The sequence below is a fragment of the Bos indicus x Bos taurus genome, chromosome 3 (assembly GCF_003369695.1).
Source record: "Bos indicus x Bos taurus breed Angus x Brahman F1 hybrid chromosome 3, Bos_hybrid_MaternalHap_v2.0, whole genome shotgun sequence".
Classification (NCBI taxonomy): Eukaryota; Metazoa; Chordata; class Mammalia; order Artiodactyla; family Bovidae; genus Bos; species Bos indicus x Bos taurus.
In genome coordinates, this window is record NC_040078.1 from 91,733,095 (window position 1) to 91,753,399 (window position 20,305).

Sequence of the window (20,305 nt, forward strand, 5' to 3'; positions counted from 1 at the left end):
CAAGGTAACACTGCAATTCAGAAAGAATGAAGGGATGGAGCCAAAGCAAAAACAATACCCAGCTGTGGATGTGACTGGTGATAGAAGCAAGGTCCGATGCTGTAAAGAGCAATATTGCATAGGAACCTGGAATGTCAGGTCCATGAATCAAGGCAAATTGGAAGTGGTCAAACAAGAAGTGGCAAGAGTAAATGTCGACATTCTAGGAATCAGCAAACTGAAATGGACTGGAATGGGTGAATTTAACTCAAATGACCATTATATCTACTACTGCGGGCAGGAATCCCTCAGAAGAAATGGAGTAGCCATCATGGTCACCAAAAGAGTCTGAAATGCAGTACTTGGATGCAATCTCAAAAACGACAGAATGATCTCTGTTCATTTCCAAGGCAAACCATTCAATATCACAGTAATCCAAGTCTATGCCCCAACCAGTAATGCTGAAGAAGCTGAAGTTGAACGGTTCTATAAAGACCTACAAGACCTTTTAGAACTAACACCCCAAAAAGATGTCCTTTTCATTATAGGGGACTGGAATGCAAAAGTAGGAAGTCAAGAAACACCTGGAATAACAGGCAAATTTGGCCTTGGAATACGGAATGAAGCAGGGCAAAGACTAATAGAGTTTTGCTAAGAAAATGCAGTGGTCATAGCAAACACCCTCTTCCAACAACACAACACATGTCTATACATGGACATCACCAGATGGTCAACACTGAAATCAGATTGATTATATTCTTTGCAGCCAAAGATGGAGAAGCTCTACACAGTCAGCAAAAACAAGACCAGGAGCTGACTGTGGCTCAGATCATGTACTCCTTATTGCCAAATTCAGACTTAAATTGAAGAAAGTAGGGAAAACCACTAGACCATTCAGGTATGACCTAAATCAAATCCCTTATGATTATACAGTGGAAGTGAGAAATAGATTTAAGGGCCTAGATCTGATAGATAGAGTGCCTGATGAACTATGGAATGAGGTTCGTGACATTGTACAGGAGACAGGGATTAAGACCATCCCCATAGAAAAGAAATGCAAAAAACCAAAACGGCTGTCTGGGGAGGCCTTACAAATAGCTGTGAAAAGAAGAGAAGTGAAAAGCAAAGGAGAAAAGGAAAGATATAAACATCTGAAGGCAGAGTTCCAAAGAATAGCAAGAAGAGATAAGAAAGCCTTCTTCAGCGATCAATGCAAAGGAATAGAGGAAAACAACAGAATGGGAAAGACTAGAGATTTCTTCAAGAAAATCAGAGATACCAAAGGAACATTTCATGCAAAGATGAGCACGATAAAGGACAGAAATGGTATGGACCTAAGAGAAGCAGAAGATATTAAGAAGAGATGGCAAGAATACACAGAAGAACTGTACAAAAAAGATCTTCACGACCCAAATAATCACGATGGTGTGATCACTGACCTAGAGCCAGACATCCTGGAATGTGAAGTCAAGTGGGCCTTAGAAAGCATCACTACGAACAAAGCTAGTGGAGGTGATGGAATTTCAGTTGAGCTATTCCAAATCCTGAAAGACGACGCTGTGAAAGTGCTTCACTCAATATGCCAGCAAATTTGGAAAACTCAGCAATGGCCACAGGACTGGAAAAGGTCAGTTTTCATTCCAATCCCAAAGAAAGGCAATGCCAAAGAATGCTCCAACTACCGCACAATTGCACTCATCTCACACGCTAGTAAAGTAATGCTCAAAATTCTCCAAGCCAGGCTTCAGCAATATGTGAACCGTGAACTTCCAGATGTTCAAGCTGGTTTTAGAAAAGGCAGAGGAACCAGAGATCAAATTGCCAACATCCGCTGGATCATGGAAAAAGCAAGAGAGTTCGAGAAAAACATCTATTTCTGCTTTATTGACTATGCCAAAGCCTTTGACTGTGTGTATCACAATAAACTATGGAAAATTCTGAAAGAGATGGGAATACCAGACCACCTGATCTGCCTCTTGAGAAATCCATATGCAGGTCAGGAAGCAACAGTTAGAACTGGACATGGAACAACAGACTGGTTCCAAATAGGAAAAGGAGTTCGTCAAGGCTGTATAGTGTCACCCTGTTTATTTAACTTACATGCAGAGTACATCATGAGAAACGCTGGGCTGGAAGAAACACAAGCTGGAATCAAGATTGCCGGGAGAAATATCAAGAACCTCAGATATGCAGATGACACCACCCTTATGGCAGAAAGTGAAGAGGAACTCAAAAGCCTCTTGATGAAAGTGAAAGAGGAGAGTGAAAAAGTTGGCTTAAAGCTCAACATTCAGAAAACGAAGATCATGGCATCCAGTCCCACCACTTCATGGGAAATAGTTGGGGAAACAGTGGAAACAGTGTCAGACTTTATTTTTGTGGGCTCCAAAATGACTGCAGATGGTGACTGCAGCCATGAAATTAAAAGACGCTTACTCCTTAGAAGGAAAGTTATGACCAACCTAGATAGCATATTCAAAAGCAGAGACATTACTTTGCCAATAAAGGTCCGTCTAGTCAAGGCTATGGTTTTTCCTGTGGTCATGTATGGATGTGAGAGTTGGACTGTGAAGAAAGTTGAGCTCCAAAGAATTGATGCTTTTGAACTGTGGTGTTGGAGAAGACTCTTGAGAGTCCCTTGGACTGCAAGAAGATCCAACCAGTCCATTCTGAAGGAGATCAGCCCTGGGATTTCTTTGGAAGGAATGATGCTAAAGCTGAAACTCCAGTACTTTGGCCACCTCATGTGAAGAGTTGACTCAATGGAAAAGACTCTGATGCTGGGAGGGATTGGGGGCAGGAGGAGAAGGGGAGGACAGAGGATGAGATGGCTGGATGGCATCACTGACTCGATGGACGTGAGTCTGAGTGAACTCTAGGAGTTGGTGATGGACAGGGAGGCTAGGTGTGCTGCGATTCATGGAGTCACAAAGAGTCGGACACGACTGAGGGACTGATCTGATGTGATCTGAACACTGCAATTCAGTGGGGGAAATTATGGTTTTTTTCAATAAATGGTCCAGAGCAATTAGATACTCACATGGGGGGGAAATGAGCCTTTTAAGTCCCTCTCTCAAATTGTTTCCCAAAATTAATGCATAATGCATTATAAATTTAATGTGAAAGACAAAATGGTAAAACTTATGGAGGAAAATATAACACTATTTTCATAACCTTTGCATACACATATCAGGATTATATAAAGAAGTTCCACAAACCAATAAGAAAAAGACAACACAAATTTTTTAAATGAACAGAAGACTTGAACAGGCACTTCATTATAAAGGATATACAAATTGACAATAACCATATTGAAAGATGCTTAACATCAGTAATCATCAAAAAATGCCATTGTAAATCACATGGAAATGGCATTAGATACCCACCAGAATGGCTAACATTTTAAAAACTGCCTACCAAATGTCTGTGAGGATGTTGAGCAATTGGAAGTCTCACATGTGAGAGGGTAAATTAATTCAACCACTTTGAAAACTTTGCAGTATCTATTAAAGCTGGACATGTGTTTTGCTATGACCCAGAAATTCTTCTTCTAGATGAAAAAGAGTTATCTTTGCACTAACATGTACAAAAGGGTTCAAAGTAACTTTATTCATATTATCCAAAAAGTAGAAAAATTCCAGTGTCCATCAGAATGAATCAACAAATTGTGGTAAGTTCATAAGATAGAATACTCCAGAATAATAAAAAGAATCAGCTATGACACATGCAACTGTGGATGAATCCGCTAGACATAATGTTGGGCTAAAGAAGCCAGAATCAAAACAGTATAAACAACGGTAGTTATTGATAGAAAGTTAAAAAACAGACAAAACTAGTCTATGGTGATACAAATCTGAAGAATTGTTCCTTCTGTGACTGTTGATAACTGAGGGTAATCTTGACCCCTATTTGCCATTTGGCAATGTCTGAAGACATCTTTTGTTGTCACAACTTGTGTGGGAGGATGTTCCTACTAGTATCTTCTGCAGAGTCTAGGGATGCATCTTACATGTGTAGAACAGCCCCAATACACCCACACCCACACAACAAAGATCTGTCTAACACAAAATATCAGTAGTGCCAAGACTGAGAAACCCTACGCAAAGAGCCAACGCATTGGAAAAGACTTTGATGCTGGGAAAGATTGAAGGCAAAAGGAGAAGGGGATGGCAGAGAATGAGATGGTTAGATAGCATCACTGACTCAATGGACGTGAATCTGAGCAAACTCCAAGAGATAGTGAAGGACAGGGAAGCCTGGCACGTTGCAGCCCATGACTTAGCAACTGAACAATGAACAACCCCAGGAGAAGGGGAATTGGTTGGAAAGGATCACAAGGGAAGGTTCTGGGATGCCGATAAAGATCTGGGTCTTGATCTGGGTGGGATTTACCAGTGTGTTTATGTATGTAAATATTCATCAAGCTGTACACTTAAGATTAGTAGTTCACTTTACATCATGTTATATATCTTGGAAAACTTTTTAAAGGACAAATACAGTTTGAAAATACATTGTTTTTAAAAATACAAACAGATAAAATTATCCTACTGAAACACAAAGATTGATCCTAAATAGCCAAAACAATCTTGAAAAAGAACAAAGTTGGTAGACTCCTATTTCCTCCTTTCAAACTTACTACAAAGCTGTAGAAACCAGAACAGTGTGTTACTGGCATAAAGACAGACATAAAGACCAATGGGATAAACAGAAATAAATCCTTATATATATGGTCAATTGATTTTTGACAAAGATGCCAAGACCTTTCAGTGGAAAAAGAATGCTCTTTTCAATACATAGTGTTAAAAAAACTAGATATCCACATGCAAAAGAATGATGTTGGACCCCTTCCTCACACTGTACACAAAAATTAACTCAAAAATTAAACTTAAAAGCTAAAACTATAAAACTCTTAGAAGAGAACATAGGGAGAAATCTTCATGACATTGGATATGGCAATAATTTCTCTTATTTTTCAGACTACAGAATCATTCCATTTTATTCAGCTCAAAAAATACAATTCTTTTCTTTTTTACATGTTGTTTGTTTTTATTACTTTAGGGAAGAAATCTTTTTTTTAAGAAATTTTTATTTATTTATATTTTATTTAAATATTTATTCAGTTCAGTCGCTCAGTCGTGTCCGACTCTTTGCGACCCCATGAATCGCAGCATGCCAGGCCTCCCTGTCCATCACCAACTCCCAGAGTTCACTCAGACTCATGTCCATCAAGTCAGTGATGCCATCCAGCCATCTCATCCTCTGTTGTCCCCTTCTCCTCCCACCCCCAATCCCTCCCAGCATCAGAGTCTTTTCCAATGAGTCAACTCTTCACATGAGGTGGCCAAAGTACTGGAGTTTCAGCTTTAGCATCATTCCTTCCAAAGAAATCCCAGGGCTGATCTCCTTCAGAATGGACTGGTTGGATCTCCTTGCAGTCCAAGGGACTCTCAAGAGTCTTCTCCAACACCACAGTTCAAAAGCATCAATTCTTTGGAGCTCAACTTTCTTCACAGTCCAACTCTCACATCCATACATGACCACAGGAAAAACCATAGCCTTGACTAGACGAACCTTTTTTGGCAAAATAATGTCTCTGCTTTTGAATATGCTATCTAGGTTGGTCATAACTTTCCTTCCAAGGAGTAAGCGTTTTTTAATTTCATGGCTGCAGTCACCATCTGCAGTCATTTTGGAGCCCACAAAAATAAAGTCTGACACTGTTTCCACTGTTTCCCCATCTATTTCCCATGAAGTGGTGGGACCGGATGCCATGATCTTTGTTTTCTGAATGTTGAGCTTTAAGCCAACTTTTTCACTCTCCTCTTTCACTTTCATCAAGAGGCTTTTGAGTTCCTCTTCACTTTCTGCCATAAGGGTGGTGTCATCTGCATATCTGAGGTTATTGATATTTATCCTGCAATCTTGATTCCAGCTTGTGCTTCTTCCAGCCCAGCGTTTCTCATGATGTACTCTGCATATAAGTTAAATAAACAGGGTGACACTATACAGCCTTGACGAACTCCTTTTCCTATTTGGAACCAGTCTGTTGTTCCATGTCCAGTTCTAACTGTTGCTTCCTGACCTGCATACAGATTTCTTAAGAGGCAGATCAGGTGGTCTGGTATTCCCATCTCTTGAAGAATTTTCCACAGTTTATTGTGATCCGCACAGTCAAAGGCTTTGGCACAGTCAATAAAGCAGAAATGGATGTTTATCTGGAACTCTCTTGCTTTTTCCATGATCCAGTGGATGTTGGCAATTTGGTCTCTGGTTCCTCTGCCTTTTCTAAAACCAGCTTGAACATCAGGAAGTTCACGGTTCACATATTGCTGAAGCCTGGCTTGGAGAATTTTGAGCATTACTTTACTAGCGTGTGAGATGAGTGCAATTGAGCATTCTTTGGTATTGGAGTGTAAACAAAGGCAAAAATTTCTTAAACATAACACCAAGGTAACAGACAATAAAAGAGTAGATGAATTGATTCTCATCAAATTAATCACTTGTGCATCAAAGGACAATGTTAAGAGAATAAAAAGACAACTCACAGAACAGGTGCCAATATTTACCAATTGTGTATCTGATAAGGAATTAATATTCAGAATATATAAAGAACTCCTAAACTCAACAACAAAAAGCAACTAAATTTTGGGACTTCCCTGGTAGTCCAGTATCATGACTCCACGCTTCAAATGCAGGGGGCATGAGTTTGATCCCTGGTCGCAGAACTAAGATCCCACATGCTGTGTAGCATGGCCACAAAATTAAAAATAAAAAACCAAATGTGAAAATAGGCAAAAGACATTATACAAATGTTCAATAGGCATATTAAAAAAATGTTCAACATCATTTATTAGTCATTAGGGAAATGCAAATCGAAATCACAATTGAAATATTACTTCACACTCTTTAGGATGGCTACTATAAAAATGTTTTCTAAAAAAAAAAAACAAAAATAAAAAGTGCTGGCAAGGAGAGATTAATAGTGCAGCAATAGAAACCCTTGTACATTAGAACCTCTGTACATTGTTGGAGGGGGTGCAAAATGGTACAGCTGGTATGGGAAATAATTTAGTATTTCCTCAGAAAGCTAAACAAGAATTACCATACGATTCAGCAGTTTCACTCCTAGGTATGTATCTAAAGGAATTGAAAGCAAGGATTCAGAGATTTTTGAGCTGACGTGTATAGCAGCATTATCCATCATAGCCAAATAGTCGTCCATGGACAAATAAAATGTGGTACATTTATTGGAATACTATCCAACCACAAAAAGGAATGAAGTACTGATTCATGTTACAACATAGATGAATGTTATGCTAAGTAAACATTATACAAAAGAACAACTGTGTGATTCCATTTCATGAGTTACCTAGAGTAGGCAAATTCATAGAGACAGAAAGCAGGTTAGAGTTCATGTGGGACTGGGGAGAGAGGAATAGGGAGTTACTACTTTATGGTAAGACCTTCTATTTGGGATGACAGACAGTGGTAACACAATATTGTGAGGTGACTAATGCCACTGAATTAAACACTTAAAAATGTTTAAAATGGCAGATTTATGTTATATATATTTTACTACAATTTTTAAAAGATTTATCATATAATATACCAAGAGCCATTGAACTGTGTACTTTAAATGGGTAAATTGTATAGTATGTGAATTAGATCACAATAATAACTGGACTCCACAAGTAAAGGAATGAAGTTGAACCTCAATTTCACTCCATTTCACTTGAACAGATGGATATATTAATAACATTCCAATAAAAATGCCAGAGAGATTGTTTGAGGACCTAGACAAATGTATTTTAAAATGTATACAGAAGAATGAGGGTGTTTGAATAGCCTCCAGGCATGGTGTGGAGGCTGTTGTCCTTGGAATAATTTTACGAACTTTAAAGAGGGATTCTTTCAGATATGAATGCATATCTGTAAAGCCATGGTAATTTTTTAAAATTGCAATGTGGTATTGGTAAATGAGCAAATAAAAATATTTGGAGATATAAATAACTGGGAAAAGATCTTTACAACATCAAACACTGATGGATTCATTTACAGAACTCTTGCACATCAAAAGTGAGTCACGGGTTCCAGACAGGACCCCAAGGCTTCACTTAGGTGGGAACCTCAAAAACTCAAGTCTGCCTGCTCCACTGGTCAAACTCTGACCTGAGAAACCAGGCCTGAAATTCATCAAGAAAGAAAAGAAGGTATAGTTAGATGACTTGTAATTTGTACGGGATAAAGTATCATTATATGGAATATTATATTACAGTTAATAAAACTGAAGCTCAGAGAGATTAAGTAGCTCATCCCAAGTCACACAGCTAGCAGGGGCTGAGCACTAGATCTCCCGTGTATAATTAATGTATTGCATGTTATCCATTACATGCTGTGTCCTTCCTTTCCCCTCTCCTCTTCCCTCCCTGCCCTACAAATCTGAATAGCGTTCTTCCAGGTCGGTGTCCTCTCTGGGGCTGGCACTCTGGCCTTACTCACCCTGAGGGATGCTCTGGAAGGCCGTGGAGTCCTTATTTGTGGTGTTGCCGGTGGGGAGCCCCGGTGGGAACTGGCCCGCCTCCACACGAGTCATCTCACTCCAGCTCTCCAGAGTCCCCTCCAGAGGCATGGTGTGGATACTGCTGTCCTCGAAACACTCCTGCTGGCTGCTCAGCGTCAGGGTGGAGGTGTCGCTGAAGATGAGGCTGGAACCCAGGCTCAGAGTCTCCTTGGAGCCCAGGATCAGGGTCATGCACGAGGGTGGCGAAACGGTGGAGGTGGGTCCATGCGTGCTGGAGTGCAGGCTGACAGCGTCGCTGGAACCGGGAACCAGGGTCAAGCTTGAAGCCTGAGTGACGGTCATATTCAAGTCAGACTTGGGGTTGCCATTTGAAGCCACGCTGATGGTTCCCTTGGGGCTTGTGTTCCAGACTGCACCAAAGGCTCTTTTTGAAACAGATCCAGAGATGTTATGTGAAACCACAGTGATGGTCTCGTTCGTGTCTTGCATAAGGGACTCAGGAGAACCTGAAGCTGCGTTCAGGTCCAGCTTGGATATGTTCCCTGAGCCCATGCCGAGCAGCTGATTGGAGTCAGGATCCAGAAAAGGGGTTGAGGCTGGAGTAAGGAGAGTTTTTGAGCCTGGCCTGGAAATGCTGTGGCCCAGAACAAGGGAGTCTTTGGAATAAGGCCTTAAAAATGGGTTTGTCTCAGGCCTGGAAGGATTGGAGTTGCTCTGACCCAAATCAAAAAGATTGCTCGAGAGGGAGTTGACAGCCTCCTCCGAATGTGGCCCAGCATGGGTCCCCGAGCTCATACCCTGGGCCTCCATAGAGTGGGGGTTCAGAATGAGGTTTGAGGCTGGACTTAGGGTCCCCTGTGAGTTAGGCCTTGAGAGGTGATTGGAATCCAAAGCCAGGGCTTCACCAGAGTGGGCAGCAGTGATCTGGAGGGAACCTGGAGTCGTGGACCTGCTGTCATCAGGTCTGGGGGTGTTATCAGACTCCAGGCCAGGGGCCTCCTCTGAGACCGGAATCAGAGTTGGATTAAGGTCTGGAACAAGAGCCACGCCAGGACTCAGGTTTGGATTCAAGAGAGCAACAAGGTCTGTGTTTAGGCTGGGCCCAGAGATGATGCCAGAGCCTAAACCGGGGGCCTCAGTGGAGTTGAGATTGGGTGTCATGTTCGCGTCTTCACAGAGGACCAGACTAGTCCCTGGACCCAAGGCCATGCCCGATCTGAAGGTCTGTCAGTGCCACTGCCCCCTTCTATCCAATAGCTGACTGTCGAGCTCCCTGAAGTGCTCCTGAGAGAGAGAAAAGGCAAGTTCAGCCTCACCTATTGAAACCTTTCCATGGCTCCCCATGGATGACCTCCACGACCACGCCCAGCCCACCTGTCCAGCTCCGTCCTACATGGCTCTCCCCTAGCTCTCTCAGCTCCAGCCTCATCCTCTGTGTTCCTTTCTTTGACCACACCCCGTTTCCTTTTAGCTCACAGTCCTTAAATGTAGTTTCCCTGGCCTGGAACCTCCCCCTACTCTCCTCGCTGATTCTACTCCTCCAAGCAAATGATACACAGCACTTTATTCCAATGATTTGTTTAGTGGTCCAGCCCCTGCTAGAGATGAGTGGGGACATTGGTGAGAACTATGCTGGGAGGGATTGGGGGCAGGAGGAAAAGGGGACAACAGAGGATGAGATGGCTGGATGGAATCACCGATTCGATGGACATAAGTTTGAGTGAACTCCGGGAGTCAGTGATGGACAGACAGGCCTGGCGTGCTGCGATTTATGGGGTCGCAAAGAGTCGGACACGACTGAGTGACTGAACTGAACTGAACTGAACTGATGCACATCTTAGTCCCTGGGGCATCCCCAGCACCTAATGTAATACTAGGTCCACAGTAGGAAGTCCACGAACACTAGACAAATGAGGAAACTCTCCCACCTTAAGGTAGAAAGGGAGAAGGGGACGTCTCCTTATTTACTACTTCCAGCCAACCCCTAAGTTGCAAGAACTACTCTGTGAATGGCTGTGGCACTAGATGCCCAAAGGAGCCTTGGCAGAGATGCCCACTGCCCTTAATAGTTTGTTCTGGGTGAGGCAAACTAAATGGAGGAGAACCTGAGGATATCATCCAAAGCAGAGCCTGTCTCAGCCCAGCAACCTCACTGCTGGGTGAACTCCCCAGTTCCCCGACCCCATCCCACTCCAGAAAGACTAGACAAAGGAGGAAACTCTCCCACCTTACCCTGCCCCACCCCCACACCTGGGCCTCCCTCCCTATGGGAACCGTAGGGACAGCTCACCTGCATGCATGGTGTTCTTAAGCAGGACTGGGCCCCTGTGAGGAGATGCGAAAGGAGATCAAGTCAGGCAAGAGTGGCTTTTTTGGTACTTACTGAGCAAAGTCTAAAGGCCAGGCACACACTTCTGCTCATAAAATCCCCCTGCATGCACACACACACACACATACACACCCGGAAGTTAGATATGCTTACTCCATTGTATGCTTAAGGAAGGGGAGGTCAAGTCACACACCCAAGTCTGGCCCTCCACAGGCTAAACATCCTTCTTCAGTCATTTTCCCTAGCTAACACCTACAGCTTCACCCCTTCAGATTTCAGCTTATATGCTACAAGACTTCCAGGTCCCCCAGACAGGTGAGGTCCATCTGTAAGTTCCCAGGGCATTTTGTCCACTTCCCCTTTCTTGGCACACAATATCTGGTTTCCTCGCTAAACCACAAGATCCACAAGAGTCTAGCACCCCCACCTGCCCTAGAGCCCGCGCGCCGCAGCAAGAGAAGCCACCACAATGAGGACCTCGCACTTTGCAGTTAGAACACAGTGCCTGTTGGCCACAACTCGAGAAAGCCCTCGCGCAGCCACAAAGACCCAGCGCGGCCAAACGTTACAATAAATACATAAAATAGAAAGGAGTCTAGCACAGCACCCGGCACACAGTAAACGTTCAATAAATGAGCTTGTTATTTCATCCTTTTATCTCTTCTTCATTCATTCATCCATTCTGTCGCTAGCTCATTTCATCACATATCATTTCTTATTCATTCATGCACTAACTCATTCACTAAATCATTTACTCATACCATACATTTTGCTGTGCACCTTATGGCTTGGCTTTGAAAAAAATACAGATTCACAGTCATGTTGTCCTGGGTTCAATTCCCAGCTCATCCTCCTACTAGTGTCAGCAAACTTGGGCAAGAGACACTCCCCACTCCCATCCTCCTCGTCTCTAATATGGGGAACATAAAGCCTGCCACCCAGGGTGGTTAAAGTCTCAGCATCTGGCATGGAGCCCACTTGGCCCACTGAAGGTCTTCTCTAAATTAGTTACTCATTCTGTTACTCTCTGTGAGGCATTATGAGCAGAGTAAGGTACTTAGAGCCCAGTGGGACCTTCCTTCACCCCCAAGCCAGCAGTTCATGCAGAGCTTTGCAACTTGCCTCAGAGGAAGGAAGTTTCACTTACCATCAACACCAGAGGTGATTTTACCCTGAAGCTAATGAAATTTAAAATTTCAAGGCTCCTTGCTCATACTGTTCTTTTCCAAAGGGCCTGTACATAATTTTGTATTCATAATTTTGTCTTCTACTTAAACAGGAGCCTCAAAATTATAAAAAGCCTCAGGGCTCCAAAATACCCTGGATCATCCCTCGCGTATTCTCCTCTCTGTACACACACACACACACACAAACACATGTCATATTTATCAAAAGGAGGCATTTTCAACCTGGAAAAAATTTGAGTCAGGTACAGCCTATGATGCGGTCAGTAGGATTTTGGAAGGCCTACCTGGTTTAACCTGTGAAAGAACATAAGCTCTACTCCTCTGACACAATAAATGCATAATAAATACTGGTCACTGGGCAAAAAGCCATAGGTCTCAAGCCAGGCTGACCCTCCTTCATCCAGAAGAAAAGAGCAGATCTCCCTCACTTTCTTCTATTTCCTCAATCCTCCTCCTCCACCCTGCAACACACAGGTGAGTCTTCAGAGCTTAGGTAGGCAGCCCACATCTTATCCTCCACCAAAGGGATATTGTGCATCAGGAAGATGGTGGTTGTTGAGGTGGGACCCAGGGGAACTAAAGGAAGTTGCTATACAGCTGCTTATTGGCTTTTGCCCCCAGGTCCTGGAGCCCCCGTTGAGGAGAACAGAGGGTGGCCATAAACCACCTAGCCCCATCAGAGACTGAGAATCATTGACTAGTTCCCATCCTTTCTCCTCTACCTTTATGAAACCTTCCAGGCCCTTGGTAAGGGTTTCTGGGGCTCTCAGAAAGAGGAACTATCAGTGGATCTTCCAGTTCCTCGTTGAGAACATGTTTATCAGATGTATGGGCCTGGAATGTGTCAGGCACTTGTATGAGTATGTATACACGCATGCACGCACACACGTCTGACATTGTTGCACCTCGGTTCTAGAAAATCCAAACAGACTTTGCCATCATTCCTCCAAATCAGATCCTCTTATTCTCTTACATTGCAAGGCACTGGAACCATAATCCAAGCCAGACACAATATCATCCTTGACTATACTCTTCTTGACTTGCTGAATCCAAATTTTGCCAAGTTCTGCTAATTCTGGCTCCAGAAAAATCCCCAAGTATCTCCCCATATCTCCATCACCACTGCTAAACCCTAGTACGGCTCCCACTGCTTTGGGACTCTGTCTTGGAATTGCCCTCTCAACAAGGATCCCTGTGCATAAGGGTTGCTCCCAACAAACCATTTTCCAAATTGAGCACAAAGTTCTTCCTTTAAAATTGCATTCAACAGTATGGTACTGGCAAAAAGATAGAAATATAGGCTAATGGAATAGAACTGAGAGTCAGGAAATAAATCCATGCATCTATGGTCAACTGACCTTTGACGAGGATGCCAAACCTGTTCAACGGGGAAAAAATATTCTCTTCAACAAATGGTGGTGGGATGACTGGAAATCAACACCTGAAATAATAGATTTGGCCTCTTTCACACTAAATATAAAACTTTAATCACAATGGACAAAAGACCTAAATATAAGAGCTAAAATTGTAAAACTCTTGGAAGAAAATATATGGATAAATCCTCATGACCTTGGATTTGGTGATGGTTTCTTAGATATGACACCAAGATCACAAGAAACAAGAAAAAAAATGATAAATTGAACATTACCAAAATTAAAAACTTGTGTATCAAAAGGCACTATTAGAAAGTGAAAAGACAACTTACAGAAGGGGACGAAATATTTATAAGTCATATACCTGATTAGATCTAGTATCTAGAATAACAAATAACAATATCTTACAACATACAACAAAAAGATAAACAACCCAATTTAAAAATGGGCAAACAACTTGAGTAGAACACTTTAGTCATTCAGTTCAGTTCAGTCGCTCAGTCGTGTCCGACTCTTTGAGACCCCATGAATTGCAGCATGCCAGGCCTCCCTGTCCATCACCAACTCCTGGAGTTCACTCAGACTCACCTGCATCGAGTTGGTGATGCCATCCAGCCATCTCATCCTCTGTCATCCCCTTCTCCTCCTGCCCCCAATCCCTCCCAGCATCAGAGTCTTTTCCAATGAATCAACTCTTCTCATGAGGTGGCCAAAGTACTGGAGTTTTAGCTTTAGCATCATTCCTTCCAAAGAAATCCCAGGACTGACCTCCTTTATAATGGACTGGTTGGATCTCCTTGCAGTCCCAGGGACTCTCAAGAGTCTTCTCCAACACCACAGTTCAAAAACATCAATTCTTCAGCACTCAGCTTTATTCACAGTTCAACTCTCACATCCATACATGACCACAGGAAAAACCATAGCCTTGACTAGACGAACCTTTGTTGGCAAAGTAATGTCTCTGCTTTTGAATATGCTATCTAGGTTGGTCATAACTTTCCTTCCAAGGAGTAAGCGTTTTTTAATTTCATGGCTGCAATCACCATCCGCAGTGATTTTAGAGAAATGTAAATCAAAACAACACTAAGATAACACTTCGCACCCACTGTGGTGGTTATAATTTTAAGAAATAGAAAATAGCAAGTGTTGGCAATGATATAGAAAAATTGGAACCATCAAACATTGCTGGTGGGAATGAAAATTATGTGGCCTCTATAAAAACCAACCTGGCTGTTCCTCAGGAAGTTAAACTAGAAAGGCCATATAATGCAGCAATTTCACTCCTATGTATATACCACAAACAACTGAAAATTGATGTTCCAACCAAAACTTGGACACAAAAGTTCACAGCTGCAGTATTCACTAGAGCTAAATGTGGAAACAACCAACATGTCCATTGACTGGTAAACAGATAAAAAAAAAACATGGTATATCCACACAATGAAATATTATCTACCCATAAAAAGAACTGAGTACTGATACATGCTAAATATGGTAAACTTTGAAAATATTATGTTATGTGAAAGAAGCTAGATGCAAAAAATCACATATGGTATGATTCCATTTATATGGACTATCTAGATAATCAAATCTAGAGAGATTAATAGCAGATTAAAGCAGACAGACTGTCATGAGCAGGAGAAATGGGAGAATGGGAAGTGACTTCTTAATGAGTATGGGGTTTCCTTTTGGAGTGACAAAAATATTCTGAAGCTAGATAATGGTGATAATTGTGCAACGTTATAAAGGTACCAATTGTCACTGATGGTAAATTCTATGCTATGTGTTTTGTACAACAGCTTTTTTTTTTTTTTTTAATGCATGTAACAGATAAGAGAGAGTCCCTTGGACTTCAAGGAGATCAAACCAGTCAATCCTAAAGGAAATCGGTCCCGAATATTCATTGGAAGGACTGATGCTGAAGCTGAAGCTCCAATACTTTGGCCACCTGATGCAAAGAATAGACTCACTGGAAAGGACCCTGATGCTGGAAAAGATTGAAGGCAGGAGGAGAAGGGGACGACAGAGGATGAGATGGTTGGATGGCATCACTGACTCAACGGACTTGAGTTTGAGCAAGCTGAGGGATTTGGTGATGGACAGGGAGGCCTGGTGTGCTGCAGGCCGTGGGGTTGCAAAGAGTCATACACGACTGAGCCAATGAACTGAAGTGAACTGAACGGACAAGAGGGCATAGACTCACTTTTCCATGCTCTTCCTTTGTAAATACAACTAAATATCCTGGAAATAGTTCAACAGACAACCAAAAACAAACCAAAAAAAGGACTCAAATCTAGAAAGAAGACAGTGGACTAGCTAGAAACCTCAGGGCTGGAGGGATGACAAGGTGGTGAGTTCTCTAGGGTTTTCTTCTTATCTCCCATATATTCCAGACTGGGTACCAGAGAGGCCTGTAACACAGATCTGCCAAGAGCATAAACACACTTGCAAGAAAAGAAAACCCTGTTTTCTCTGACCAAAGGACCAGAAAGAGAAGCCCAACAAAGAGCGAGCCCCGGGGGGAGCCCCACTCCCTACTCCATGCCCAGGGCAGCAGCAGTTTAATCCATCTGCAGTGGCAGTGAGAGTAGAGCCTTGTATCATGGGCCTGCCACTGAAAGGCAGAAAAGTGACTAGGGCCCACAGCTTCTGAACCCCACAGGGACACAGTTGGCCCAGAGAAGTGCCTCATTCCCCTGCAGATAACAGCAGTACAAATAAACAGGAGCTCCAATAGCTGAAGAACAAAGCAGGCTAGTGCTCTAGCAAAGTAGCCCAGAACCTACACTCTAAACCTTAACCTGCCAAAATAAAAGTGTTAAATAGGCTCAAGAATCTCTTAACATAATATCCAAAATGTCAAGGACACAATAAAAAATTGCTTGTCACACCAAAGACTAGGAAAAGAGCATCCTGATGAAACAGATGTCAGAATTTGTGAAAATGACTTTAAAGCGGCCATAAAAATACTTCAACAAGCAAGTACAAATCCTCTTGAAACTAATGATAAAATAGAAAATCCCAACAAAGAAATCGAAGTTATTTTAAAAATACAGTAACCAAAATTAAGATAGAAATTATTTTTTAAATTCAATAACTGAAAAAAATTTTAGCTTGCTGCTGGATGAGCTCAATAGTAAAGTGAAGATAACAAGATAGAATCAATGAACTTGAAGGCAGACTAATAAAATTTACTTAATCTGAACAGCAGAGACAAAATAGACTGAAAAAAAACTGGACAGATTCTCAGGTGTCTGTGGAACAAAACAAAATATCTAATATTCGTATCATCAGAGTTCTGAAAAGAGAAGAGAAAAAGTGTTGAAAATTTCCAAAGTAGAAATGGCTGAAAACTTCCCAACTTAAGGAAAGATATAAACATACAGATTCAGGAAGATAAGAAAATCCAAAATGGGACAAACCCAAAGAAACCCATGCCAAAATACATCATGATTAAACTTCTGAAAACTAAAAGCATTGAAAAAATTATCTTAAAAGCAATCAGAGAGAATTACCTATAGAAGAACACTAATCTGAATGAGAGTAGATTTCTCATCTGAAGCCATGAAGGCCAGAAAGAAGTGGTACCCATTTTTTAAGTGCTGAAAGAAAAGAAGTCAACCACAACTTTTATAACTGGCAAAGTCATTCTTCAAGGATGAGGGGAAATAAAGATACTCTTAGACAGTACTTTCCTGTTCAATGGTTAAGACTCCCTGCTTCCACTGCAGGCAGCATGGGTTTGATCCCTGGTAGGGGAACTAAGATCCCACATATGCTACACAGTGTGGCCAAAAAAAACAGATAAAGGAAAAATATGTGTGAATTCAACCATGCCACCCCCCTCTTAGAACCCCTCTGTGACTTTTCATGGCTTTTTAGACTGTGGGGGTGTGGGTTATATTTTCTAAAAGACAGATTCCCAGGGCTTCCCTGGTGATCCAGTAGTTAAGAATCCATCTTGCAATGCAGGGGACACTGGTTTGATTCCTGGTCTGGGAAGATCCCACATGCCTCAAGGCAACTAAGCCTTTAAGCCACAACGAGGGAGCCCACAGAGCCCTAAAGGCCGTGCTCTGCAACAAGAGAAGCCACTGCAATGAGAAGCTCAAGCACTGCAGCTAGAGAGCAGCCCCGGCTCGCCACAACTAAAGAAAGCGCACTCAGAGCAAAGGAGACCCAGCACAGACAAAAATAACAGCTAATTGATTTAAAAAAAAAAAAAGATTCTCAGGCTTCACCCTTAGAAATTCCACTTTGTAGCTCTGAGGGGACCCAGGAATAAGCATTTATCAAGCCCCTCCACTCCTCCCCAAAGTGATAATCACAAAGCTGATGGAAAGGCCACAAGTGGAGACACTCGGACCTTCAATCTGACGTCTGTGTTTCATTTGCCAAGAGCCTCAGCCCACAGGCCTTACCCTCCATCTCTTCAGCTACATCCATCCCTTTCCAAGCCACATGCTTGAGCCCCTTTCAAACTTCTTCTGGTGCTTCCAATGGGGCCTTTGCAAATACCCTTTCCTCTTCCTGAAGACTTCCCCCAGACTGCCCACCACTTCATCATTCCCCTGGCTAACATCTAGTCACATTCCAGATGCCAGTTTAGGTTTCCGTTCCTCTAGGAACGTTCCTAGGACCCTCAAATGTGGCTGAGGTGCCCTCCTCGTGTGATCACCTGTGTCAGAGAATTGCTCTGTTTACCTGTGTGTCTCCAGTTTAGAAAATGAGCTTCGTGGATATCTATTACCCCTGTTTTCCCAAGACAATGCCTAGTACCCAGAGAAGATTCAGAAAACATTAACAGAATAAGGAAATGAATGAATGACAACTCTTCAAGACGGGTACCATCATCCTCATTTACTGGCACATCAATTCAGACTGCTCAGGGGACATAAGTAGATTTTTACAAAGCCTCCCGCAAGTGGCAGAGGAAGGATTCAAACCCAGGTATACTTAGCTCACAAGTTTCCCTACAGGATCCCAGAGATTTCCGAGGTATGAGTCACTCAGTAAGACCACATCTTCCCACTTCTCATTCCTTATTCCCTCTGCCGCTCTTAGGCTCTGTGATGTGTTAAGTCACTTCAATTGTGTCTGACTCTTTGCGAACCCATTGATTATAACCCATCAGGCTCCTCTGTCCATGGGACTCTCTAGACAAGAATACTGGGGTGGGTTGCCATACCCCACCCCCTTCAGGGGATCTTCCTGACCCAGGGATTGAACCTGTATCTCATGTCTCCTACGTTGGCAAGCAGGTTCTTTATCACTAGCACCACCTGGGAAACCCTCTTAGGTCTCTATCCTACAGGAAAAATCCAGTGAAAACAACACGTCTCTCCTAATGCTTTGGAATTAATGGCTTTGAGTCAGCTGAACTTGAATTCAAAACCTGCCCTCTCTCTCACCAGAGGTGTGAGTCAGGGAAGGAAGCTTCCCCACACTGCATGACTATCTTAATGCTCAATTCATGAGATAAGTATAGAGAATAAAATGTGATAACGCACATAGGAATTTTCATAGCATCTGGCCCCCAGCAGTTCCCCCAGTAAATGTCCATCCTCACTGTTCCTTCCTCCCTATGGGTGACGGTTGGGTGGTGGCCTTGAGAAAAAGACCAAGTCTGGCTTTCAGTTCTCTGCACCCTCTCCCCCTAGTCCATGGTATTCCCTCCCTGGATCTCACTCTCCCTCTCCTCCCCCAGACTCCCACCCACCGTATTCTCAGAACTTGTTAGCCTAAATGCTTTGTCCATGAGCTTTAAGCAACTGTTGTAAAAGTTCAATGCATTACCTCCACCTGGGGCATCCACATGGTAACAGAAAATTCAGCCTTAAGTCAAAGGTACGAAGTTCTAAGAGTGGAATTACAGCCAGAGGGAGACTTTTACCCAGTGGGGTGGGGTCAAGGTGGTAACTGCCTTGTGGAGGCTGTGGCGGCTGCCCCCACCCCTGGGACTTTCCCAGAGCCACCCCTCTGCTTACCTAGGCTCCCCCCCACCCCCAGCTCTGGTGTTGCAGTCTTTGTGAGGTCACCATGACTCAGAGTTCCCAGCCAATGAGGCCCCTTCTATGTCTACACAGTCAGAAGAAGCAGGGAGATGTCCTTTCTAAGAAGGAGGCATCTTCAGCCCCTCCACCACGGCCTGGAAATGACCTAGCTCAGACTAGCTCAGACAAAGTCTGACTTCCTCACCTGGCATTCAAGTCTTCTCATAAAATCCCCTCACCCTGCAACTCAATTGTTGTTGTTCTGTCACTAAGTCAGGTCCAACTCTTTGCGACACCATGGACTGAAGTACACCAGGCTTCCCTGTCCTTCAGCATCTCCCAGAGTTTGCTCAAACTCATGTCCATTGAGTTGATGAAGCCATCCAACCATCTCATCCTCTGTCATCCCCTTCTCCTGCCTTCAGTCTTTCCCAGTATCAGGGTCTTTTCCCTGATGAGTTGGCTCTTCACATCAGGTGGCCGAAGTATTGGAGCTTCAGCTTCAGCATCACTCCTTCCAATGAATATTCAAGGTTGATTTCCTTTAGGGCTTACTGGTTTGATCTCCTTGCTGTCCAAGAGACTCTCAAGAGTCTTCTCCAGCACCACAATTCAAAAGCATCCATTCTTCGACGCTCAACCTTCTTTATGGTCCAACTCTCACCTCCGTACATGACTACTGGAAAAACCATAGCTTTGACTATACAGATCTTTGTCTGCAAGTTGATGTCTCTGCTTTTTAATATGCTGTCTAGGTTTGTCATAGCTTTTCTTCCAAAGAGCAAACGTCTTTTAATTGCAAGGCTGCAGTCACCATCCGCAGTGACTTTGGAGCCCAAGAAAACAAAGTTTGTCACCCAGCTCCACCCCATTCATCCTGGCTGAGGGCCTTAATGTCAGACGCCCAGACTCTGGCCCATCTT

The 20,305-nt window shown here is 43.0% G+C and overlaps 1 protein-coding gene across 1 annotated transcript in view; it reads right to left on the bottom strand.

Annotated features, from left to right (window-relative positions):
• The window catches only part of MROH7 (maestro heat like repeat family member 7), a 53,627-nt gene extending 34,253 nt beyond the window's left edge, over positions 1–19,374 (bottom strand). The window contains exons 1-3 of the mRNA XM_027537148.1: positions 19,186–19,374; positions 10,791–10,825; positions 8,479–9,784 (exon numbers count right to left, since the gene is read on the bottom strand). Coding sequence (XP_027392949.1) covers positions 8,479–9,709 — 1,231 coding nt within the window. The 5' untranslated portion in view covers positions 9,710–9,784; positions 10,791–10,825; positions 19,186–19,374. The remainder of the gene's footprint in view (positions 1–8,478; positions 9,785–10,790; positions 10,826–19,185) is intronic.
• Positions 19,375–20,305: the final 931 nt, after the last annotated feature.